Raw genomic sequence first — 26,749 nt, 5'->3', positions numbered from 1 at the left:
ACACACACACACACACACACACACACACACACACACACACACACACAGGGGGTTGACCCCAGGGCCTTGCACATGTAAGGCAAGTGTTCTCTACCACTGAGCTACACCCTCAGTCCAACATTTTCTATGAAGCTAAAAAATGTTTTTAGACAAAACCTTGACTAGGAATATGTGTTCATAATTGTTTGTTATGAAACAAATGAAAGTAACAAGAAGCTGGGCAGTGGTGGGCACGCCTTTAATCCCAGCACTTGGGAGGCAGAGGCAGATGGATTTCTGAGTTCGAGGCTAGCCTGGTCTACAGAGTGAGTTCCAGGACAGCCAAGGCTACACAGAGAAACCCTGTCTCGAAAAAAACAAACAAACAGAGTAACAAGAAATGTTATGCAAGCACCAAAGATAACAATGTAATGAATCAAGAATTGTGTTAATCTACTTGTATATGTCTTAAGTCCCAGTTAGAAACAAAACAAACCCAAGGAAGCCTGAGAGCATGAAATACTCAGTTTCAAGCCAAACTTTGCCACAGACTCTGTGACCAGATTTTTATGAATGAAAATGCTGTCTGTAGATGAAATTCAGGCTCAACACCAATCTTCTCCATCCTCTAACACTTTGTAAACTCACCATGAGAAAATGATTTGTTGGCCTTTTATATAATTGCTCTGGTCAAAATGTGTTTGTAAAAGGAAAGAACAGAAGTCAATCTTTACCAAAAAACAAGGAGGCTTTTAGGAGATACAAGTTCAGTATCAGTGCAAGGTCACATGGGGGAAGTTAAGTTAGGACTGATTTCATACTGTAATTGAAAGTGAGTTTCAGAGACTAGGGACTGGCCTGGTGTACAGTGCTTGTCTAGTACGGACTGGGTTCCAACCTCACAGAGCACAGCAAGAAGACAGTCTAGACTAGAGACAGAACAGAAACCACAAAGGAATGGACAGGAGAATCTAAGAACATGAAAACCGAGAGCTCTGTCAGTCATACTTCAATGAAATAGCTTAAAGGAACACTGAAGACAAAGGAGAAAGACCACAGGAATCTGGGAAATGTAACAAGTAACTGTTACAGAGAAAGCTTTGTGAGAATGGCAGGAAGAGAAGACAGAACAATCCAAAAGAAAGCCAACCCGTGCTGTTTAAGTGATAAGACAATATATGGCAGACAAACCTGCCTAATCACAAAATGTTTCTAGATGAAACTCACAAATTTGACAGGAATTAAAGACTGATAATGTCTGGAACAGGAAAAGGTGTTGGAAAATAAGCAATTTCAAATGTCATCAGTTAACAGATTCTGCAGAGCTTTTAAAACCAAGGCAATTGGAAGGCAAGTTGCTTAGAGACAAATACTGGCACAGATATAGAGTAAAGAGAATCTTTGCACAATCACTGGGAAAGTAAACCAGTACAGTCATAGAAAAGTCAACTCCTAAGAACCTTCCAAACAGAACCATTGCGTGATCCAGGAAACACACTACTGCGTTATTGAAAAAGGAACAGAGAGCCTGGCAGTGATGGCACATGACCTTAATCCCCACCCAGGAGGCAGAGGCAGATGATCTCTGAGTTCAAGGCCAGCCTAGTCTACAGAGTGAGGACCTATCTCGAAAATGGTGCGATCCTGTCTCTGCTCTCCCATGTTTACTCCCCTGTTACTCACAACACTGAAGAAATGCACATGAGACTGGACAAACGTCTCAGCAGTTACGCTGCTCTTCCTTAGGACCCAGGACTCCCATTCCCCATGACACGCTTGCCAAAATGTTATTATTTTTATACTAAGAATTTCTTACGGGGCTGGAGAGATGGCTCAGTGGTTAAGAGCACTGACTGCACTTCCAGAGGTCCTGAGTTCAAATCCCAGCAACCATATGGTGGCTCACCACCATCTGTAATGAGATCTGATGCCCTCTTCTGGTGTGTCCGAAGACAACAACAGTGTATTCATATATAATAAATAAATAAATCTTTTTTAAAAAAAAGAATTTCTTACAAATTGTCACTAACAAAAGCCAATATTTAAAATTCCAAAAATTGACAAAAAACCTAATTGCCAAAAATAAAACCAGATTTGCCTTAATGGATGTCCACAAAAAGAATGCTCCCTGTAAATGTGTGGGGATTGGGATATATACAGGAAGGGCTGGAGAGAGAAAAGGGAAAGGGGAAAATTAGGTCATCTATATTTTAATTTTTAAGTGATTAATTAAAAATTAGAAAAGAAAAAAAGTCTGTGGAACTACCACATGCCTTTAACAGCTGTACAATGCACAAATGGTGCTGCTATAAATTCGCATTTTCTCAATTATCCAATGGCTTCATGTGCATTCCCTTTAATTCCCTTTAGCTTACTAACACTACTGTGGAGGATCCACCCTATATAACTGAAGACATGGACACAAGAAATACAAAGTAGGTCTTTTAAGTTCTTCTTCTTCTTCTTCTTCTTCTTCTTCTTCTTCTTCTTCTTCTTCTTTTTGGGTGGTGGGAGTTAGGAGGTTGAGACCGAGTCTCACTATGTAGCCCTGGCTGTCCTGGAACTCATTCTGCAGACCAGGCTGGTCTCCAACCCAGAGCTCTGCCTGCCTCTGCCTCCCAAGTACTGGGATTAAAGGCGTGTGCCACCACTGCCCAGCTAGGATTTTTCTTATTCTTATCTCTGTATGCAATTCTAAATGGCAAATGTATCCATCAGCAAACTGTGGCATAATCACATCAATCAGGCAACTGTGAAGAAGGTAAGGTAGATTCATCACGGTACCTCATAATGTAAAACAGGCGAGATGAAGGGAGAACGTTCTGATGAGGCAGCTGGTGGGAGCCTTACAAAATAAGACAAACGTGGGGGTGCATAAACTTGTAATCCTTGCTACTTGGAAGGCTGAGGCAGGTTTATTAAGAAAGTTAAGGGCCAGCCTGGGCTATACAAAGAGTTCAAAGCCAACCTGTGCTAGATAACAAGACCCTATATCTCAGGGGTGAAAAAACTGATAAATTAAAACAGAGCAGTCAAGATGGTTCAGCAGGTAAGGGAGCTTAATCCCTGCAACTGAAAAGAATAGAGGAGGAAAATCGACTTTTGACCTCTCCACTCATGCCATGCTACACATACACACAGCAAGCAAATAAAGTAAAACAATGAAACAAAAGAAGCCTAAGAAACTAGAGGACTTTAAGGAAACAAGAAATGGAAGAGGCCAAGCATGATGGCCTTTAGTCCCAGCACTCTTGAGGTAGAGGCAGGTGTATCTCTGTGGGCTCAGGGCTAGCATGGTCTACATAGCATGGTCTAGGACAGCTAAGGCTACATAGAAAGACCATGTATCAATAAACCAAAACGATACCCAAGATAGCAAGGAATGATCTTCCTAAATGACCTTTTTGTTTTAATTCAGCCAAAGCCTTCTTAAAAGCAATCATGTAGGAAGGTTTTTCTCACCAAACACATACTGCACAAATAACAAAGTATCAAGGTGAAAGATGCAACAATCCAAATGAATCTCTCCAACCTGACCTGGCAGACACAATAATCAGGTCAGCATCTTCTGCAGACTGACTAGGAGGCACAGGGAACCTGGACTCATGGAACCTTCTAACTAAAGACAGATGTTCTCTGTGACTGTTATGAGACAGATACTCATGTATAAAAACTCGAGTTTACAGTTTTTTTATTTAATTTTTGTTTTTTTCAGGACGGAGTTTCTCTGTGTGGCTCTGACTATCCTGGAACTCAATTTGTAGATCAAGCTGGCCTGGAGCACAGAGATTTGTTTGCCTCTGCATCCCAAATACAGGGACTTAAAGGTGTATGCCACCACCACCCAACTAAATTTTATACTTACACTGAGTGTGGCGGTTTTTATAAGAATGGCCCCCATAGGCTCATATATTTTGATGCTTAGTCACTAGGGGGTGAAATTACTTGAAAGGATTAGAAGGATTAGGAGGCATGGCCTTGTTGGAGTGGGTGTGGCCCAGTTGGAGGAAATGGGTCACTGGGGCTTTGAGGTTGCAAAAGCCTACACCAGGCCCAGTCTCACCCTCTCAACCTCTGTAGATCAGGCAGTAGCTCTCAGCTACTGTCCCAGTGCCATGCCTGCTGCCATGATGATAATCATCAATGCAATGAACCTCAGAAACTATAAAGCAGCCCCTAATTAAATGCTTTCTTTTATAAGAGCTGTCTTGGTCATGGCATCCCTTCAAAGCAATAGAACAGTCACTAAGACACTTAGTATATGAATAGATATAGATCATACTTAAATTTTAACAGTATCGAAAAACTTTTAAGCCATTTATCCCAACATTCAGGAGGCTAAGGAAGGTGGATCTCTATGAATTCTAAGCTATCCTGATCTACATAGCAAGCTGTAGGCCAGCCAATGATACATACTTATACCCTATCCCCTAAACCTTCAAAAAAGAAAATATGATTTTATTACATTTCTATTTAGGTGTTTGTGTGTATGTGTGTGTGTATGTCTGTGTACATATATGCATGAGCTCACAACTCATAGGAATTGGTTCTCTCCTTCAACTCTATAAATTAATATAGGGTCACCAGGGCTTTTTAGAAAAACAAAAATGGATCAGTGATTTAGAGAACTGGCTGTTCTTACAAAGGACCTGGATCCAACTCCTGAATATACATGGTAGCGCACAACCATCTGTAACTCCAGTTTCATGGGATTCAACACCTTTTCTTGGTCTCTGTAGATATTAGGCATGTACATGTTCTGCAAGCAAAACACCCACAGATATAAAATAAAATTTAAAAGAATCTCTGTTATTAAAAAACAAAAGGTCATGAGGCTTGGCACCACGCGTCTTTATCCACTGAGCCATTTTGTTAGTCCTAAAACTGGTTTTGAGGATGATTTAATGACATGATAGAATATCTATAATTTTCAGTCAAAATAACAGGATTTTATAATCCTGTTTACATAAAGACTATGATTATACTTCTGACTTAGAATTAGGAAAAATGACAAAAGCAGCATATCAAACAGGTATGAAAAGAGAATTTGCAAAATTCTTTCTGCTTAAAATCAGCTGATATACCTTCTCCTTTAGTGTGTGTGTGGGGGGGGGGAGCGGGGTCAACTCAGGGACTCCCTCATGCTAAGCAAGCACTGTCATTTAGCACCTCTAATGCCTCAAAGTAAAACAAGAATCTGTGATTTCAGGGCATAACAAAGTAAAATCTACCTGGAATAGAAACATAAAGTTCTTTCAGAAGCAACTAAAAGAACACCTTATAGGGCCCGAGATGCAGCTCAATACGAAGCGGCTTTCTAGCTTGCACAAAGTGCTGCCCTCCATCCCTAGAATTCCAGAAAACAAAATAAAACAATACAACAAGCCCTTCTGAACACTGGAAAACAGCCTGGTACCTACTCAATGACTAGAAAGGACAAGGTATGCAAAGGTAGGCTCACTTTACAGAGAACAACAAATCCAGAAAAGGTTGTCTTTTACTTATTATATTTTATTATAATGCTAAGTACTAGCCTCCAACACTAGGAGTCAGCACATAGCCTGAGGGACCCTGGTTAATTCTGATTGGTTAATATAGATGCCAGCAGCCAATAGCTGAAGGAGAAGAGACATAGGTGGGGTTTAGGTTTCCAGGCTAGAGACCATGAGGAAGGAAGGGAAGAAGAGTGGCCATGGCACAGAGAAGCAAGGAGAACCACCATGGCATAGAGAAGGAGTCGGCATTGAAGGAGGAGGAAGAGGAGGAAGAGGAGGAAGGAGAGCTGCCATGAAATAGAGAAGCAAGAAGAGCCACGGCTAGGGCTAGGGGCCAAGAGGACATGGCTCAGAGGGCTGCCTGGCTGGAACTATGGGCAGCTCCGATGAAACACAGTAAGTAAGAACTTGAGATGCAGATAGGAAGTAGATTCTAACTTCATGGAGGACAGGCAGCTGACCAGCTATTGTGCTACTTAAGGCATGTTAAAATACAAAAGGCTATGTGTCTGTGTGTTTCATTCCAGGAACATAAATTGCCAATGGGATTTATTAAATTATATTTAGTACAGCCTCCCTCAAAACAGTAACAACCCCACCACTACCACCAAGAAGGTAAAGAAACCACTTCCACAGGAGATGCAGGACTGGAAACTTAGAGTGTTACAAATATTCTCATAGATATGCAAAAGGATCTAGGGAACGAGGAGGGATCCTAAAATCTAGAGGTAACAAGATTTAGTATAGTAATAAATTGTTAGACCTATCCCAACTTGTGAATGACACTCATCACTCTAGTCCCAGACTGGGGTTGGACTGAAATAACTGAGTTCAGTGGAAGGAGCTTGGGTAAGCAAAAGAATAGAAGAAAAAATTGCTTGAGGCTAAAATACCCAAGTCACTTATTATAAGATACTACATATGAAAATAGTAATGTTTGTGGGTATATACTGGGTCAGAGGTTGAACCCAAGGCTTTCTACATGTTAGGGAAATACTCGACCTAGCTATGCCACCAGCCAAAAGGAATACCTTTTCAAGAACGATCTTTCATTTCCTCACCACTACCATGAGTTACTGCAAATATCTGTTGCCAAACTATAAAAAGCACTTATAACTGATTAAACCTTCTGGACAGTAAACCAGGTGAGAGGCTAAAGTTCACTGTGTCTCGAGTATCACTGGTGGTAGTCTCCCTTGAGCTGGTTTATTTATTTATTTTTTAAAGCCTCTCGAAACTGTAAGTAAACAAATCCTGACAGCTAGTGAAAACCTGACACACCCAGAAACTCTCAGCAAAACATTTACTCACGGTCCACAATGGACTCTCCTATCTACAGGTAGCCTCGCCTGGAGCTAAAGGTCGAAAGAAAACACTCTCCCAAAACTTCACACTTCACAGAGGAAATGGCCTCCTACAGAAGGCAGGGAACAGCACCCACCACTCTGCAGCTGGCAAGCCACACCCTTTCTGGCTTTCTTTTTTTTTTTAAGATTTATTTATTATGTATATGAGTACACCATTGCTGTCTTCAGACACACCAGAAGAGGGGATCAAATCCCATTACAGATGGTTGTGAGCCACTATGTAGTTGCTGGGAATTGAACTCAGGACCTCTAGAAGAGCAGATAGTGCTCTTAACCACTGAGCCATCTCTCCAGCCACCTCTGGCTTTCTTATTAACATAACTTTTTTTTTTTATTCACTAGCTAGAAGTTCCATCTAAGCTTGTAAATTTCCTAAAAACTCATTTTGAACGTTAGAGCTAAAGGAGATACTCTACCTTATCAACAGCTCTTTTGAAGCCCTCCTGTACCCCAGTGCCAGGGGCCACAACAACCCTACCCTAGAGTCAGCCAGGGTCCAGGATTCCAATTAGTTTTCATGGCAAATTAGTCTGGCTAGAATCAGGCAAGGTGGTAAAGGCTGGGTTCCTGGCTTACTTGCAGAGTAAGTTCAGGTCCAGACTGGGTAACTTAAGGAAATTCTATCTCAAAAACAGGAAGTACAGGAGTGTGGTGAGATGGCTTAATGGGTCAAGCCCTTGTCTTGAACTTGTGAATATGTAAGTTCAGATCCCCAGAACCCAGGTAAAAGCCAGATGCAGTAGCAAGTCTGTAATCAGAGTTCTATGGTAAGATGGAGGCAGACACAGAAGTATCTTAGGAAGCTCCCAGGGCCAGCAAGTGCAAGGTGGAGGATGAGGGCTAACCCCTGAGGTTACACAGTTATACTTACTCGGCCAGTGGCAAGTGCGCAGGCTTATACTCACAAGCAGGAATACACATGTCCAAACACATCCCCCATACAATTTACTAAACACAAACTCACAAAGATCAATAACAATTAGCCAGTACAAAAACCTGGGGACAGAATTCAGTGGCAGCCAGCTTACCTAGCATGGGCTCAAGTCCTGGGTTCAGTACCAAGTACTGAAGAAAAAAAGACACGGAAGAAAAAAAAAGAAACCAAGTGTTTTCACAACGTCCCTATAGAAACAAAGTCTCTTTCCACATACATCTAAAGGGTTGGCTAACATTCCCTGCTCAGGTGCTTTTAAAGAACGATTCCTAGGCTTTCAGAAAAGAACACCACACAGGAAGCCTGGTAAGATTTGCAGTGTGTTGCCCTCCCTCCTAAAATGAAAACTTCTGTAATCTCTGTCTTTGTCACAGTCAGATATTTGATAAGCTAAATGAGACACAAGTTGAGTCACAGTGATTGACCATGCTGCTATCAATGCGAAGGTTACCAACAGCCGCCATTCCCACAATGCTTCTGCCAATCTTGTCCCCAGCTCTCTCCACCCCATAGGCAACAGTGTTTCCTCCAAACAGGAAAGAAAGAAAAGGGCGTGGGAAGCAGTTCTTGCCTTCTGCAAAGGCCAAGGTTTCTTTGTGACTTTTTTAGAAGGTATTCCTTCCAGAGCCTCGAGCTACTTCCTGAAAATAGAAATGATTTTACCCTTTAATAAAGCACTTTCTACTGACCTACCTTTTAAACGTTCTGAGCAAAACAAACAACTTGGCATGTGGTGGCGCACACCTTTAATCCCAGCACTCAGGAAGCAGAGGCAGAAGGATCTCTGTGAATTTGAGGCCAGCCTGGTCTACAGGGCAAGTTCCAGGACAGCAAGGGCTGTTACACAGAGAAACTCTGTCTCAAAAACAGAAAACAAACAACATACACAACATACAAACACAATGATTCTAATCACGAAGTTTAACAGTGTACAAAAAAAAAGGAAAAAAAGGGAACATAAGGTGAGAATTTAATAAAAGTGTTTTGCTTTGTTTAAACTTACCCACTCTTCAACATTGGGGGGCTGTTCATCATAAACGGGTTCCTTATCCCACAAAATATTGGACTTATCATACCGGTCCATCTTTCTTCGGGTTTTCACAGCAAAAAAGATGATTAAAGCAAAAGCCACGATAATCATGAACCCCAGGACAATGGCTATAGCCTAAAAGGGGATGAAAGATATTGACATAAGTAATTTTAATTGCTTTCATTGAAATCTACCTTCAAGGAGCTAAAACCCTTACCAAAAGGCCTGCGTACTTGTGGTTTAATGGGTATAAAACTAAAAGTAAATTGTCACAGATTAGTTCTATCATAAAACTTAACCCACACCAACTGGACTAAAGCTAGCCAAACACATACAAAGTGAGCCGGGTGCACATAAACGAAAAAATTGGCATATTCCACATGACTCAGTACTCAAACCCTGCTTAGCTAGGAACTATCAGAACCCCATTTCACAGCTACAGGAGTTTTGTCTGCATGTATGTCTGTGTAAGGGTCTCAGATACCCTGGAACTGGAGTTACAGACAGGTATGAGCTGCCATGTGGGTGCTGGGAATTGAACCCAAGTCCTCTGCAAAAGAAGTCAGGGCTCTTAACCACTGTGCTATCTCTCCAGCCCCTTTGTTTTATTCTTTTTTTCTAGACAATGTCTCATGTAGCCCAGGCTACCCTTAGACCCTCCATATGTAGCTCAAGGTGATTTCAACCTATTGATCTTCCTGTCTCTACCTCCCAGGTGCTAGGATTAGACAGCCTTAAACTCTTCTAAAGAGTTTAAAAACTGCTATTTTCAGAAGTAGTTTTAGATACTAAATCGTGTCTACAACCCTGTTCATGACACGCCCTGGCAATTCTTTTTACACTGTTTTTGGGCCATAGGGGATCTATCTTAACTTAAATGATAAATATATGAATCTAATCACCTTATAAATTAGAGCAAATGGATGAATGATTCCTTTGATCTAGCAAGTCCATCTGTTTTCAGTGCCTTTGTTAACAATGTCAAGGCCTTGTAACAATGAAGCCCCCTCCCCTTGATGGCTCATCCATTGGCAGGAAGATGCATTAGGTGGCACACTGGCCTGGGCGCACTTGAATTGGAGGCCAGTGCTGGTTACACACTGGGGGGTAGGAGCTCTCCTTCCCGCTGTCTACCTCACAGTGACATCCTTTCTCAAAGAATATAGGTTTCAAGTAACCAGCGGATTAAGAGAGACGGGCATGCGGTGAGTTAGACACACAGATTTTGCCACTTCTCAGTGCCCACCACAGACAGGTCTAAACAGTAGCAGCAGGAACTCTGAAAACCTACACCAGCAAGGAAAACACTCCATCTTCAAAATAAAGGCAGGCAGGCAGTGGAGAAAGTCTAACCCAAAAGAATGACTCATTCAGGAAAAAGAATGAGAATTCCTGAGTCAAGGGGAGAAAAAAAAAAAAAAACCCAGCCAGCAGTATTTGTGGTTTAATGTAATTAAGATGAATCACAGTTTTCTAAGGTCAGGTTTTACTCCCACAGCACAAGGAATCACCTGGACAAAAAGGTACTAACACTCTGGAAACTACCAAATCCATTGAAGAAAACAAGAAGAGGCTCTCTGTTCATTAACTGAAAGATTTATGATTGCAAAGATGACAAGATTCCCCAAAACCAATCTACAGATTTGGGACAACTCTTCAAAGTTCTAGCAAGAGGGCTCCCAAAAACTAAAACTCATCCTACTATGCACAGGGAATATCCTAAAGGATAATCCTAAAAACCATATGGAAATGCAGTTAATAATCTAATCAAAATAATTTTGATCCAAGTTAGAGAATCCATATATCACAAAATCAAAACTTACTATAATGTTAAAATAAAAGAGTATAGTATAGCCAGGCAGTGGTGGCGCACACCTTTAATCCCAGCACTTGGGAGGCAGAGGCAGGCGGATTTCTGAGTTCAAGGCCAGCCTGGTCTACAGAGTGAGTTCCAGGACAGCCAGGGCTACACAGAGAAACCCTGTCTCAAAAAACAAAAAACAAACAAACAAAAAAAAGAGTATAGTATAGGTATAAGGACAGAAGCATAGATTAATGGATCAAATGAAACTCAAAAAATAAACATTTGTATTTATGACGTGTGTGTGTGTGTGTGTGTGTGTGTGTGTGTGTGTGTGTGTGTTTGTGTGTGTCTCATATGAGAGTGCAGTTCCATGTGTGTGCACATCGGTATGCTTGCCTATACATGTGTGTGCCTATCTGTGGGAGGAGATCAAAGGTCAACAGCAGGTTTTTTGTTTTTTTTTTTTTGAGAAACAGTCACTCAGTGGACCTAGAGCTTGTCACTTCAGCTACACTGGTTGGCCAGGGAACCCCTGGGAGCTGCCTACTTCTGCCCACACTGTCCACACTGGGGTTACATGTGCACACCCACCATGCTTGGGTTTTTGCATGGGTTCTGGGGATCCAAACTCAAGTCCTCGTGGATTGCGCACACACTCTACCCACTGAACCATATCCAACCCTGGATGTTTCTAACCCAGGGTCTCATACGTGATAAGCAAACTTTCCACCAATGAGCTATATTCATCTTCCATACAGTCAACTCATTCTGGACACTGGCGTGGAGAAAATTAAGTGGACCAGGGAAGGCAGTCCACGTGCCTATAGTTACAGCGCTCACAAGGTTGATGCTATAGCAGGATCTCGATTTCCAGGCCAACGTGGGCTATACAATAAGACCCTGACCCCAGAGACGGTGAAATAAATTAAAAAAAAAAAGCAACTTTTATAGAGAACACTTACTTTCTTTGATAAGACACCAAAAGCAAAAAACACCAAAAGAAAAACCAGACAAACGAGAGTCTATCAAAACTAAAGTTCTGTGTAAAGAATATAATTTTTAAAAAACAAGTTAAAAAGAGAGATAGCAAAATAAATATGTGCTAATCATTCATACGGAATTGTGTGCATATAATAAAGATTTAAAACAGGCCAATTTGAAAAGTAAAATTCTGAATATCCAATGATGACAAATGGCCAACACATATATTAAAGTAGGCTCAGTACCATTGGCTGTCAACAAAAAACCAATCAACGCATAAGTACAGCCGAGTAGCAGGCCTGCAATTCTGGCATTCCGGATGCTAAGGCAGGATTGCTGTGAGTTCAAGGATGGCCTGGGATACATAGCAAAATCCTACTTCAAAAACAAGCAAACATAGAAAAAGCCACCTAAAATAAAGGACCACTTCATAGCCATTAGTACAACCAGAATCGGACAGACGGACAGTAACAGGCTCTGGAAAGGAACAGAAGGATTAGACCCTCACAGACTTCTGGAGAGTCACCATGCGGCTCATCAACTCTACTCACAACTCAAGAGATGCTCAGGGTCATGCAAACACTTGCACATCAAAGATCACAATAGCACCCTTAATGTTCACAGATGGGTCAATAAAATGTGACATATATTCTTTGTTTTTTTTTTGTTTTTTTTTGTTTGTTTGTTTTTCAAGACAGGGTTTCTCTGTGTAGCCCTGGCTGTCCTGGAACTCACTCTGTAGACCAGGCTAGCCTCGAACTCTCGAACTCAGAGATCCTCCTGCCTCTGCCTCCCAAGTGCTGGGATTAAAGGCATGCGCCACCACTGCCCGGCTGTGACATATATTCTTTTTCTTTTTTTTGGTTTTTGGTTTTTCGAGACAGGGTGTGGCATATATTCTTAAATCACTCATCAATAAAAAGAAATAAAGGACTTAGCACATGATGAAAACACAGATAAACCTTTTAAAAAATTATGCTAAGTGAAAGATGCCAACCATAAGAGACCATATCTTGTTTAAAAAAAAAAAATCTATGAAATATCAGAGAACAGCCAGGCGGTGGTGGCGCACACCTTTAATCCCAGCACTTGGGAGGCAGAGGCAGGTGGATTTCTGAGTTCGAGGCCAGCCTGGTCTACAGAGTGAGTTCCAGGACAGCCAGGACTACACAGAGAAACCCTGTCTCGAAAAACCAAAAACAAAAAACAAAAAAAAAAAAAAAAAAAAAGAAATACCAGAGAACAGGCAAACATATGAAGTAAATTGTGGCTGCCCAGAGCAGGTTACAAAAACACAAGCAACTGCTAATGGGCACAGAAGTTTCTTGGAGAGACAGTGAAGACCGTCCACAGCTACAGCGCTGTTACATAACAAATCACCAAGATATCCTTTAGATAGGTATTAATATACGGAATGTTAATCATGGCTTAAGAATGACATCCATTCCCTCCCCAACATTTTGGCATAACTTGAAGTAGGGCTTTGACATATTTTTTATAATGTTCCCATACTGACTCTTCTAGTTGAGTGTCTCTAATCTTATGGAGAGGAGATTGGGTATGGGGAGAACAAAAAAACTCTTCATACCTCCTGGGGATCCACCACACAGTAGTGATACAAATATTGATCCACATAGAGACCAGTACCTCCAGGAGTATAAAACTGGCTGCAGATGGTGTATATCTGTGAGCCGTACATCGATCCAGAAGCCTGGGCAGTTGGATTGACTCCCATTATGTACACGATCGTGGCAATAAACACCAGGATGCCCAGGACAGCGCTGACTATGATCACAATCAAGTAATATCTTCTCGTCCTGGACATTCCAGATCTTATAACACTGGTCACAAATATTACCAAGGAAGCAATGAAGCAGAAGGCTGCCATGGCCAACAGGAAACCTTTTGCTGCTCTTGGGTCTGTATATCCTCCATAGCCATAACCATAGCCATAACCATAGCCTCCATAGCCACCTCCATAGCCAAAGCCGCTTCCATAAGGGTAGTTTAGGCTTCCTCCAAAGAGGCCCGTTCCATAGCCTCTGTCCCAAGCAAGTGTGGAAGCCACACAGGCAAATATGGCGATGCACATGACGATGATGAGCATAGACAGGATCCGAATCACGCCCGGAGGCGACGTCCATTTGTAGAAGTGAAGAATTTCATCTTCTGGGTAGAAGGAGTATGCGGGCTGAGAGAGCATCGGCCGAACGTGCATCTCTCCGCCATACATGTCATTGCTTGGTGCATAATGATTGGGTTTGCTGAAAGGGACACAAAGAGACCTCAAATTCAAAACTGCCTGGAATAAAATCAGCCTTGTAGGTGAAACTATCTTAAACCCCCCGAAGAGTAAAGGGGTTGCTGACGCCATAGGAGAACAACTGGAAGTGGATCAAGTTTCCAGCTGATGCAGACACTGCTGCTCTGGGAAACGTATTTGACCGTGACTGTTCTAGTACATTTAAGGGCAAAGGACCTCCAAAATTTGCCCCGTGTAAGGATCATCTGGAAATATGTAAAATGTTAGATAATGGGGCTGGTGATATTAACTCAATGTCAGAGTATTGTCTAGTAAACACAAGGTTTCTGAGTTCCAGTCCCAGCACTGGGAGCAACCATAGTGCGTGTGGATGGGACTCAGAGGGCTTTAGAACAATGTATCAAACTCTTTTTCCCTTGTGACACAAGGTAAGTGCATTTAAACACGATGCCCACATCACCAGCCTATTCAGGGTCCTGTACAACTCCTAACCACCTTACTCTTCGATATCAGAAAGCACATTCATTCATCAGTGCTTTGACGGCTGACTGCTGGAGGCGCCAGGCTGACCTATGTGGGCATTGCGCTTGGTAGTGAGGAGGCAAAAGTTAGAAAAGGAGAAAAAAAACGCGCCTGGATTTAGGGGGTTTTGTTTGTTTGTCTTGTTACTATTCTGAGACAGGATCTCATGTGGCACAGGCTGGCTTCAATCTCATTATATAGCTGGCCTTCTGATTCTCCCGCCTCTGCCTCCCAAATGCTGGGATTAAGGCATGTTTCACCATGCCTGGCTTATGTGGTACTCAAGGTCAAACCCAGGGGGACAGCTTCATGCATGCTAGGCAAATACTCTACTAACTGAACCATGTCCCAAGCCATAAATGCTAGGTAGTGGTGAGGGTGGGGTTGAGAACTAGGGAAGGGTCCTGGGTTCTGCTGATGAACATCAGCCCCACCCCGGCTTAATTTTTAAAAATAAATACTTAATGGATGGAAGTTTCTTTTACATGCAACAGACCTCAGTAGAAAAGAGAAAAGAGAGGCCTGGAGAGACCGCTCTGCCATTAAATACTAGGCTTACAACCAAAAACATATAAAAAAAGAGAAAAGGAATCATTTACTCACAACTCATCAGGTCTGTAAGGAGGTGGACTTTCAAAAGGCCTCACAGACATGGCTGACGTCACTGGTCACCTGATCTTTATGATGAGCAGGACTTCAAGGCTCCCAGGATGAGCAGACCTAAGCATCAAAAGTGGAGTAGTGGAATTACTGAGGCCAGAGATTCACAGCACAGACAAATGTAAGACCCCAGTCTCCAAGCGCCCGCCCACTCCAAACAACCCGTCGATTCCTTACGCACAGAAAATCTGGCATTTCTCATGGGACCAGTGCTGCAGTCTGCATGGCCCTGGCACACAGGTATCTTTCAATGTATAACTCTGAGTTACAGTAATGACACCCTCACAACCTTTTATAACACAGAAGGAAAAAAATAAATAATACATAATAAATAAGTAGCCAATACTAAGAACAAAAGCACACAAAGAAAATGAAATAAATTCGAGGTTTGTATGAGATCTTGTCTCAAAAAGAAAAAAGAGAGAGAGGGAAGGATTTATTTATAAAATAACTATTTGAGATCAGTACAATGGCACAGTAGGGAGGGTGTCTGCCACCAAGTCTGATGACCTGAGTTCAATCCCTGGAGTATAGAGACTGGAAAGAGAACCAACTCCTACTAGCTATTCTCTCAACTTCATGTATGTGCCATGATGTACACATACGTGCACACACACAGATGTTTAAATTTTTAAACAATTTTTAAAATATTTGTATTTATTTAGTTATTCATTTGTTTATTTTCTTGTTGTTTTTGGTTTGAAACAGGGTTTCTCTGTGTAGTCCTGGCTGTCCCAGAACTCACTTTGTAGACCAGGCTGGCCTTGAATTTATAGATCCACCTGCATCTGCTTCCCCAGTGCTGGAATTAAAGGCATGAGCCAATATCATGAAGAGAAGTGGGGAACAACACAGATTAATGATTTATTTTTATTTTATGTTCACTGGTGGTTTTGCCTGTGTGTAGTGTATGGTGTGTGTGTGTGTGTGTGTGTGTGGTGTGTGTGTATGTCTGTATGAAGGTGTCAGATCCCCTGGAACTGGAGTTACACTCAGTCTTGAGTTGCTATGTGGGTGCTGGGAATTGAATCTGGGTCCTCTGAAAGAGCAGCCAGTGCTCTTAACCACTGAGCCATCTATGTCTCCAGCCCCTTAAAATTTTAAAATAAAGAAACAAAGAACAATGATTTCAATGCCAGCTACAACGACATATACCAGAAATCCCAGCTCCTCAAGAAACTAGGGTAAAAGCATCTCAAGATGGAGACCAACATGGGCAACACAGTAAGACCCTTTCTCAAAAACAAAACAAAAGGTGACGACTGTAGCTCCATAGTGGAGCATGTGCCTAAAATGTCCGGGGCCCTAGATTCGATCCCCAGAACTAAAAGAAGAAACAATTTCCTATTACTTTTAAATGTTCATGTACAATGAGAATGCACTTGAGACTGTATACACAACAGCGTCTAGCACCTGTCAGTCCTTCAGAGTTAATTAAAGCACACTCTAATTTAAATGCAAACCTTTGTTAAAAGTGATTGCAATATGCAGATGTGGATGGTGTGATTGCAATCCATCTCACTCTCTTATCCGGTTTTCCAATTCTCCAAAAAAAAAAAAGAAAAGAAAAACATGAAACACTGAAACACGTATCAAAGAGTTCTTTCCTGAGAGAAAAGTGGAGTATTTTTGCCCTACAATTCTCTGAATACCTAAAAGGCAATTTCACTCAGTCAACACATCCTTACTAAAGAGGCCCCTGCACAGAGGAGCCTGCGGAAGCATGAGATACACACACACACACACACACACACACACACACACACACACACACGCAACCAAGAGTGGCAAGGGAGAAGCCAATGAAGCCAATGAAGACGAAGAGCATTGGGTAGCCATGCCTTGGGAGGAAGGATGGGCATCCATGCTGGTTAAGTGCTGATATGCATGGGGCTGGGGCTCATTTATGGGCCAGAGAGGAAGCCATATATGGACATGATAACCTATTAAAATAAAGGCTGTCATGAGAGTACAAAGTGCTTTGAACATCTGGTGAGAGTTTCCTCTCACCCAGGTGAGAAACAGGAAACCAGTCTGATTCTCAGCAGTGGAAGTGTGACTGAGTTAGGACCAAGAAGACAGGCAAAAGAGGGCCCCCAGGACCGTCAGGGGCTTTGCTGTATAGTATATAACATATAGCATATAGCATATAGTATATAGCATATAGCATATAGCATATAGCATATAGCATAGGCTGAGGAGAGGCAACAGCACTCATGTGCCAGCTACTCCACAAAATTCCAATTCAGACTCAAAACTCACCTTCCTTATCTACTTTACAAACCCAAAAAGAAGCAGAAAGACACAGGAAGGAAGTAACACGCTCAAAGCTATCGAGCTGCTGAGATGGAACCTGACCCGCATCTCCAGTCCTCTCTACTCTCAGAGGTTTTAAGTGAATTTCATTTCACACACCAGCTTTCCTGCAGTGGACAACTGGTGTCAACATCCATGAAGCACTGACTCTGGACATGATCTGCCTCCATTCAAGGAGACTCTATGGTACCCAAGAGATCTTCTGGAAAAATACTAACCAGTGAGAACTAAAAGCTGGAGTTTATTCCAGAAAATCCAGTGTTAGAAAAGCCAAGAAAGGGCCTATGACATGGTTCAGCAGGTAAAGGGACTTGCCACCAAGGATGAGAAACTGAGTTCAATCCCCTGGACCTACATGTAGAAAAGAGGGAAACAACGCCTGCAAGTTGTCCTCTGACCTCCACACGCATGCTATAGTGTGCACACGTGTGTATACAGAAGACAAAGGAAAGAAAGAAGGAAGGAACAAAGGAATGGACGAATTAGCAAGTGAACGAACAAATGAACGTACATTCAGTCTTACAGCTTTGAGCACTTCCTGCCCCTCAGACAGGGTATATGCTAGCTACAGGAAGTTCTTTCCAGGCAGCAGTAGTAATTGATTAGCAAGGAAGAGAACTTTAGATCCACTAGGTGAAGTCCATGTGAGCAGGAGTTTCTGCGTGGTGTTCACTGATTAAAACAGCACCTGGCACAAGGCAGATGTGCAAATATTTGCTGAACATTTACATGAATCAGATTGGACCACGGATACTGCCTGCAAAACCTCGTGTGCTTTCAGTTTGAAGGTAATGAAAAACTACCAGGACAATTTAACAAAGTGTTACTTCCAAGAGGCACTTGAGGAAGGTCCATGATCTGAGGACATTAAAGCAAAATTTGTTTTCACTTTCAAATAAAGTCTATCCAATTCTGCACTGCTCCATTCAGTCAATTTAGACTTTTAAAGCATGATGGGTAAACTACGTAGTAATTCTCTTCTACATCACTAAACAGATGATTCCAAATCTCAGAATGAAACTCTGTATATTGGATAAAATCTCAAAAATAAAAATCCAACAAAACACCAAGCAAAGATAACTTCTTGTTTTGTGGGTTTTTTTTTTTTTGTTTTTTTTTTTTGGTTTGGTTGGTTTTTGAGACAGAGTTTCTCTGTGTAGCCCTGGTAACTCATTGTCACCCAGGCTGGCCTGAAACTCTGCCTCCTGAGTGCTGGGACTAAAGGCATGCGCCACCACCTCTCAGCATTTTTTTTAAGATGCATGGTCTTGGGGATACACTGCAAGATGGCAACAGGCCAGGAAACAACTAAGGTACTTCCTAGTGGTCATTTTTTTTTTAAACCACTTTACCATGTAGATAAAAATCTCTCATATACTATAGGTTGCAGCACCTGTCAATAAAATGCTGATTGGCCTATAAGCAGGAAACAAAAGGCGGGACATCAGATAAAGAGATGGAATGCTAGAGGGAGGCGGGGAAGAGCCCAGGAACATGGAGGAGGACAAAAGATGGCAGCTGAGCAGAGATAACCAGCCACATGGCAGAACTTAGATCAGAATAAAGTGAATAGTAAGTTACGATCTAATCAGGAAACCAAGCAGAGCTTACAGGCAAGGTGTTTGTAAATAGATTTTGAGTCTCAGAGTTGTTATTCTGGAAGCGTGGGACCAGGAGTTAAAACTTGGTTTCTACATTATCAATGCACAGCGAAGGTGTAAATCCTAAGTGTACGCAGCCACGGAACTAGCACACTGTCAATTTCTCATCTCATGCTGAAATACAAACATGAGCTATTTAAACCCAAATGGGGCTTTGAGAGACAAAAATCAAGATGGCTTCCTAAATGATGCTTGGAAAAGGAACATTAAGGAAAGACTGTAAACATTACTGAATGTAAGACCTTATTTCTGAGACTGAGCATCGAACAGTGACAATACAGAACTGAATCTTAGACATTCCATACCTACAACTCAGTCACTCAAGACCATTCCCAAAGCCAGTCGCCAGGGCGTACACAACTCTGAAAGCCCAGCATTTGGCAGGCGTGAGCGGGAGGATCTTCGTGAGGGCAAGGCCTGTCTAGGCCACACAGTGAGTTCTCCACTGGCCTGGCACTTGGAGGTTGAGGCAGAAGGACGGCCTAGAGTTTGAGTCCAACTCGGATTTCAGCATTAAGACTGTGTCCACAAACAGTACAAGGGGCCAGAGGGATGGCTAAGCCACTTAGAGTGTTTACTGCTCTTACAGAGGACTGGGGTTTGGTTCCCAGTACCCACATCCAGCCGCAAGTGCCAATAACTCTCTAGTTGCAGGGATCTGACAGTCTCTGGCTTCTTCAGGGACCTGCACATACATGGTGCATGTAAGCATATTTTGACAAACCTACATGTTAGTACATAAATCTTTTTTTTTAATACAAAAGGCAAACCAGGTATGGTGGCACACACCTTTAATCTCTGCACTCAGGAGCCAGAGGCAGGAGAATCTCTGAGTTTAAGGCTAGGCTGGTTCAGAATAATTTTTAGAGCAGCTAAATTTACATAGTGAGACCGTGACTCAAAAAAGAGGAGGAGGAGGAGGAGGAGGAGGAGAAGGACATTGATGTTGACTATCCCCTAATTCCAGGCTCAGAATCAGTTATTAAAAGCCAGATTAGTTGAGTTTTAGGCCTTAGTCATCATAAATTCAAACAAAATCCCTTTTCTAAATGTTTTTTCCTAGAGGTGGAGTTTGGCTGTCATGTTGCCTCCCATAGCAGGGACTGCTAAATTATAAAACAATTTCAGAAAGCAGATTTAACAGCTCCTGCCACACCGTGGTTCCTCTTCTGAAGAAGGTTACCAGGCAAGAGCACAGAGAAGGAATCCAGGGAATCTGGAGGACAACTGAAGGATCGGGCAGGTTCCCAAGGAGCCAAACAACAGCATCTAATTAGCACAAAGAATGGAGCATTTATGTTCACCTGGAGCGAGGTCTCCAGTGGTCACTGCAGACAAGGTTATCCAGATTTGCAGCTGACCAAATACTGGAAAGAATAACTAATAACCCAAAGGCTAGGAATCCATCTAGAACGAGCAAGGTCTCTGCAAAATCAAAATGAGTTTGAAGAAATGTGGTTGTTCTATCCGCCCCCATTTAACTCATCCACCTTCTCACGTTCTCTGGGCTTCGATGACTTAATGTCTCTGTCGAAAGGTGGAAGGACCCTAACCTTGGCAGGGGTAAATAAAGCAGAGAAAAGAACCAAATGTATTCATACCTGAAGTGGTTACCCAGAAGGTGAGGAAGTGCTCAGGTGCTGGAGTGTTTGGAATCGTGAATGAGTCACTTAGAAACATACACTCTGGGCTTCAGATACAGCTCAGTGGCAGCCAATCATAAGGCCCTGAGTTCAAAACCCAGAATCAAAAAAATAAAAGACAGTAAACCCATTGCTGAAGTGGAGAGGTTTTGCTACCGCCTGCTCCCTGAAAACTGAGGGACTAAGACTAGTGGGGGGAACCTGGAAAAATGAATAAGCTGCTTAATTCATAAATGTCCATATGATTATACAGGATAAAGGGGATCTGGCTCGGCAGGTGTTCGTTAGGTGTTCTTAGAGGCGCATTCCCCATCCCTGCAAAAACGTACATTTCCTTTAGTAAGAATTTTAGCAAAGGGTATCCAAATCTTAAGAGAGCACTCAGAAATACTGTCTATATCTAGGAATGCTGAAAAAAAAAAAAAAAAAAAAAAAAAAAACACTGAGCTGTAGCTTAGCGGCCTTGGATTCCATCCCTAACACTGAAAAAGAAAAAAAAAAAAAAAAAAAAACCTGATTGTGTACAGCAGGTTCCACCCTAGGTACAGATCCCAGAGAGAGTAAGACAGTTCAGGATCTTTAAAAAAAAAAAATCAAAACAAACAAACATGTCTTTAGAAAAAATAATTGCAAAACAGGAAATGCTTGTCCTGGAGAACTTGACCTGGAGAACTAGTCGTCTTTTAATGTCCTTTTAGACTACCCTAAAAAGCCCTGAAATATTTTAAGAACGTCTTTGTAGTCCTAGAAATGGTTAAAAACAAAAACAAAACAAAACACCCAAAACCACAGGGTCAGATTTCATCTCAAAGTTGGGAAGGTTCCCCTCCTCGGCCCTGACTCCACCCCCTCCAAGAATAACAAATAACCATTTGAGCTCCTGCTCCAGGCAGAAGTTACTTAGTATTTTAAGAGACTGTACTTCAAGGTCCCTACATCTAGGACAAGACTTCACTGTCAGCAACTAGAGTAGGGCCCAGCAGCACTTGCCCAACCAAGGTGGAAATGAGGAGTGAAAAGACCTCTAGGATTTGGCCTAAGGGGCCCACTGGTCACTTTCATCAGCAGAACATAAAGATTAGTAGGGCCGGAAAAACACACAGCTATGTCAGTAGCTAAAGGAGGAAAGGAAATTCCAATAGATCCTTACAGAACGTTACACAGAAAACCTTGAATTTCTCTCTCTCTCTCTCTCTCTCTCTCTCTCTCTCTCTCTCTCTCTCTCTCTCTCTCTCTGTGTGTGTGTGTGTGTGTGCGCGCGCGAGTGTGTGTGTGTGTGTGCGCGCGCGCGTGTGTGTGTGTGTGTGTGTGTGTGTGTTTAAAGCTAAGTATAGTTGCATACACCTTTAAACCTTTAATCCCAGCACTTGAGAGCCAGAGGCAGGTGGATCTCTCTGCAAGTTAGAGACCAGCCCGGTCTTCATAACAAGTTCCAGGACTACTGGCGCTACATAAACAGAGAGATCTTGTCTCAAAAACAGACAATGACAACAAAATCTAACATACATTAAGAATATCTCTCTAGGGACTGGAGAGATGGCTCCGAGGTTAAAATCACTTGATGCTCTTGCAGAAGATCAGGGTTCAATTCCCAGCACCCACATAGTGGCTCACAACCATCAGTAACCCTGGTTTCAGTGATCCGATAATGGGCATAGATGTGCATGCACATATACGCACGTAGGCAAAACATTCAGACACATAAAATAAAATAAACAGTCTCTTAAAAAAAAATCTCTCTCTAGAATGAAGAAACCCAGCTAGGATGGCCCCTCCCCCCCCACACCCACCAAGATTGAACCTAGGACATTGTGTATGCTAATCAAGCACTCTGCCACTAAGCTACATCCCAGCTTCCAAAGAGGACATTTTTATTTGTGTTAATTGATTTACACTCATGTCTCATGGTGTGTGAGGAAGAGGACAACCCTTGGTTTTGTTTTTTTCTCTCCGTGGCTCATCAAGTCATCAGGCCAGCTAGTGAGTGCTTTACCCACTAAGCTATCTTCCAGTTACAGGCAGTTGTGAGTTGCCGGACACAGTTGCTGGGAAGTGAACCCAGGTCCTCTAGAACCACTGAGCCATCTCTCCAAATTCCAAAATTTAGCTTTTCTTTTTGAGACAAGATCTCATTCTTTAGCTCTAGCTGTTCTGGAACTCACTTGGTAGACCAAGCTGACCTTGAACTCACAGAGATCCGTCTGTGAGACCCTCTGTCTCCCAAGTTCTGAAACACTATGCTCTGCCCTCAAAGAGGATCCAGATGTTGCCAATCACATCCGCACGTTCAGTTCACAGTTCAAATCTCAGGGATGCTCTCCAGACTGTTCAGTAATTTTCTTTCACACCTGACCTCACGCTTCACCACCTCCACCCCAGGGGGAACACGAGAGCTCCACAAACACCATCACCTTCCCTGGTCACTCTGCTGGTCCTTAGCATCATGTACCCGGTTAATAAGGCAGATGTCCCGTGATGCTAATGAGCTGGGATTTTAGTCCGGCAGTGAAGATCTTAAACTACACAAATTAACAGTAAATGTATCAAACTGAGGTCAGCCAAAGTCTGTGCTTCCTACATTCTGAGATAGAAGGAGGAAAGTCAACAACAGAGGCTTCTAGCTCCTTAGAAAAGCGGAATAAAAGACCCCGCCCCAAACTACAAGAAACAAGTACCTCAGGAAAAACAAAAGAAAACAGATGAACAAAAAAGCCCAGCTGCTCCAAACATAGCCAAGAAAGACTAAAAACTAAAATACAAGTTTGCTTGGGGGCTGGGACTACATAGTTCAGTTGTAATGTACTTAGAGCAGAGCCCTAAATTGTATTCCTCAAAGTGCGTAAATTACTCAATGTGCAAATGATACACAGTAATCTCCATTTTAAAGGTGGAAATGGTACAAATGGACTGGTTTGGTCATTGCCTCGGCTCACTATAGTAGGTATTTTCTCTGAAATTCTCTACAGTTAACCACTCCTTACGGGTTGGCTTAAGTTTTCTGTATCCTGCCTACTGTAGATTTTTGAAGCTTTGCTGAGATTCCAACCTTAGGCTGCTACCCCTCCACCCCCTCGCCTCAACCTTTAAAATAGAGTGCTGGTAGGGTTTACCTTTAACAAAAACCCTCATACTTACTTCCTAAGTTGCCTGGAAACTGCTGGAATGTGGAGAGTGCTCCCTACCCACTTAAATCTAACTGGCTAACCCCACCATCCCATTGCCTAAAAAAGAAGGACTAACAACTAGACAAATCCAAAGGGAAAAAAGAAAAGAAAACCACCAACGGTGGAAATTTAAGATTTATACATACAGAAAGTAGTGCAGTTCCTTCGCACTACTCTTCTACTCAGGGATATGTAGTTGAACAACAGCACGAACCACAGAAAGCATCACCAGAAAGCGCCTTACTGAGAAGCATAACTCTTTTCCGGCGATCCCAATAACACACCTGTTGTATGCGAGCGCCGAGCGCCACACACTGCCAACCTGCCTGGAAAGCTGCCTCCTCCCCGCCCCAGGTAATTCCCCTAGTGGCAGTCTGCCCGGTGAGCCCCAGGCAGGCCCGAGGATACCTCCGCTCCCGCTGGGGTTCAGTCACTCCACCTGGGACTTTCGAAAGGGGCTCAAAGTTGTTCCAGCGACAAGATGCAGAGGCCATTTTGGTCCCCACCCACTTGTCCCAGCATACTACCTCCGATGCAGGCCACTCGCAGCTAGACTCGCGGGGCCGACTTGGCCCGGGAGGTCTGCAAAGCGGACCTATGGAGGCTGCGGGTCCCCGAGACCGTGCGCCCCACGGCCGCTCCGCGCTCGGGAGCAACCGGGCCAGAGCAGGGCAGCAGAGCAGGCCCTGCCCTGGGGCAGGTCCCCCGCCCGCGGTCACGGATGAGAATTCACCGCGTGAGCAGCTTCCCTAGAAATCCAGCCTCACTCGAAAAGAACACCGAGAGCTGAAATCAACAAGGGCGCACGCACCGACCCCTGTTCCAAATAGCCAGGGTAATACACGCCAAGACTTTGGGGACACTGTAGGGGACCCCCGGCCTCCTCCTCTCCTGGGATGAATTACCCAAAGGGGCGGAAACCATGAGGGCCATAGGGATCTAGGCTGTCCTGCGTCGCCCAGCTCCAGCCCTAACTGGAGACCCGGAGTAGCCCACAGATCTCCAGCGCCCCAGCTGAGCGCGGGATCCGCCCCCGAGACTCCCGCCTCGGTAAAAGTAGAAAGTTGTTCAGGCATTTCTGGTGGAGAAGGTTTCACCTGCGGCTCCGAGAGAGAGAGAGAGCCCCCCAAATCCTCCCGCGCTGCGCTCAGGCACACGCGCTTCTCCGGTTTCCGTGAGAGCCGAGTCCAGGGCGAAACTGCCACCGAAACTCGCTCCGCGCGCCCTCCCCGCGCCTCGCCTCCCAGCCCCGGCGCGTCGCCCTGGGGAACCCCAGCGAGGTACCTGCCTCGTACCCACCTGGGCGGCCGGAACCCCGGGGTGCTCGCCTGGCCGGTGCACCTGCTGCCGCCCGCGATGCCAGCCGACAGCTCGACTGAGCCGGGAGGACCGTCCTCCGCCTCCCCCACCCCCTGCCCCCGGGCATGCGCACCAATTTCAGGCCGAACCCGCCCGGGGCCGCGCGCTGGGGACCCACCTGCTGCGCCCCTAGCCGGTTGCTCCCTGCGCTGGACCGCTCTCCCGCAACTCCACCGCTGTCGCCTAAGGAAAGAGGGACCGGGAGGTGGGCACTAGCGACGAGGTGTGGCGTGGCCGGCCTCCTCCCTCCGTGACCCATTCACCTGAAACTCCGATGGGAGGCGGAGGGAGCGGCGGAGGAGGAGGCGGGAGGACCGGGCAGGGCTCACCACCAGGAGCAAGCCGAGTTAAAGGAACAGCACGGACGTTGGCTGGAGAGGAGCGGGGGCGTGCGGGGAAGAAGGTGTCAGGATCGTGGAGGCAAGGGAGTGATCCTAGACTATTATGGGGGTGCTCGGAGATCCGCCTGCTTCAGGGCCCCTGTGGAGTGTTGGTTCCGGGAGAAGGAGAGTCAGGTCAGAAGGGAGCTGTTGTGCTATTCAGAGAGGGTACAAGGGCGCCTGGAGGCTGATAAGAAAGAAGGACCGAGTCCTCTCCCTACTGTGTCCTGCTGCCAGGTTTTGATTAAATGTTTGGTGGAAAGCCGTACCAGATGCTTGTTCCAGCGAAAGAGTGGACATTTTTCAGAAGTGCTCACTACTAGCATCTTCCGAATCAGAGGACTCAGGAAAAGACTATTATCCTCTGGACTGGTTAAAATGTAGCTGTGGGGGTCACCCAGAATCCCCAGGCCACAGGGTCCTCATCCAGGCACGCACTAAATGTAACTACGGTGTGATTGAGGCTACTCTAAAGGGATTTAAAACCGTTTCGGTATTCTTTTTTGACTCAAAACAAAACAAACAAAACCAATCTGGTTGTTAAGGACTGTTTGGTTTTTTTTTTACTCTGCCTATAACTCTGTTGTTACAGACTTGTGCGTGTGTGTGCGTTTGTGTTGTATTTCATATTAATTATACTCTAGGATACAGGGATTTTAGTTCTTGTTAGTTACCTATCTGCACCAAAGATGAGAATTTAAATTTCGTAAGCCCTACTTCCTTTTGTGTCCCAATCCTGAATGTCTGCATTGCTACTACATTTCTGTCCTATCCCGTGCTCCTTTCTGCCTTTAAGTAGCTACAGGTGTGGTTCTCCTTTGCATTAAATCTTAAAGCACAATTCAGTACTTCCGGAAGTAAAAAATCTAAATGATGACAGCCTTAATAGCTTGTTAATCTAATTAGTAATTTTTCATGAAGTCATTGACATAATTATTTCAATGTGACTGTAGTTTTTGATTGATGCAGATTAAATTGATATTAACCCTAAGGAAGCCAGGTTAATCCTCTTAATGTTAGCTGTCAGATTGCTAATATTTCCAAACATTCCAACTCAGATTATAATTATACAAGGAAACATTTTTGTAAACACCTATGTATTGTTTTGTCATGTATTTTGCCCTGTTCTGAAGAGGATCTCAAAGGAGGTTCGGTGTTGGTGTTTTTCCTATTTAAAAATAAACAAATATA

At 43.6% G+C, this 26,749-nt stretch overlaps 1 protein-coding gene across 3 annotated transcripts in view; it reads right to left on the bottom strand.

Annotated features, from left to right (window-relative positions):
• The window catches only part of Ocln (occludin), a 50,577-nt gene extending 25,140 nt beyond the window's left edge, over window positions 1-25,437 (bottom strand). The window contains exons 1-4 of one of the 3 annotated variants that reach the window (XM_028783969.1): window positions 25,297-25,406; window positions 14,979-15,095; window positions 13,179-13,854; window positions 8,779-8,940 (exon numbers count right to left, since the gene is read on the bottom strand). In XM_028783969.1, coding sequence (XP_028639802.1) covers window positions 8,779-8,940; window positions 13,179-13,854; window positions 14,979-15,028 — 888 coding nt within the window. In that variant the 5' untranslated portion in view covers window positions 15,029-15,095; window positions 25,297-25,406. Of the gene's footprint in view, window positions 1-8,778; window positions 8,941-13,178; window positions 13,855-14,978; window positions 15,096-25,118; window positions 25,231-25,296 lie in introns of those variants that run through there. The other 2 variants (XM_028783966.1, XM_028783972.1) reach the window with 2 other exon arrangements.
• Between the last annotated feature and the right edge of the window lie 1,312 nt (window positions 25,438-26,749).

This window comes from Grammomys surdaster, unplaced genomic scaffold (genome assembly GCF_004785775.1).
Source record: "Grammomys surdaster isolate TR1022 unplaced genomic scaffold, NIH_TR_1.0 99, whole genome shotgun sequence".
Lineage (NCBI taxonomy): Eukaryota > Metazoa > Chordata > Mammalia > Rodentia > Muridae > Grammomys > Grammomys surdaster.
Note: the sequence above shows the minus strand (reverse complement) of the source record. Positions and strands in the feature narration are given on the sequence as shown.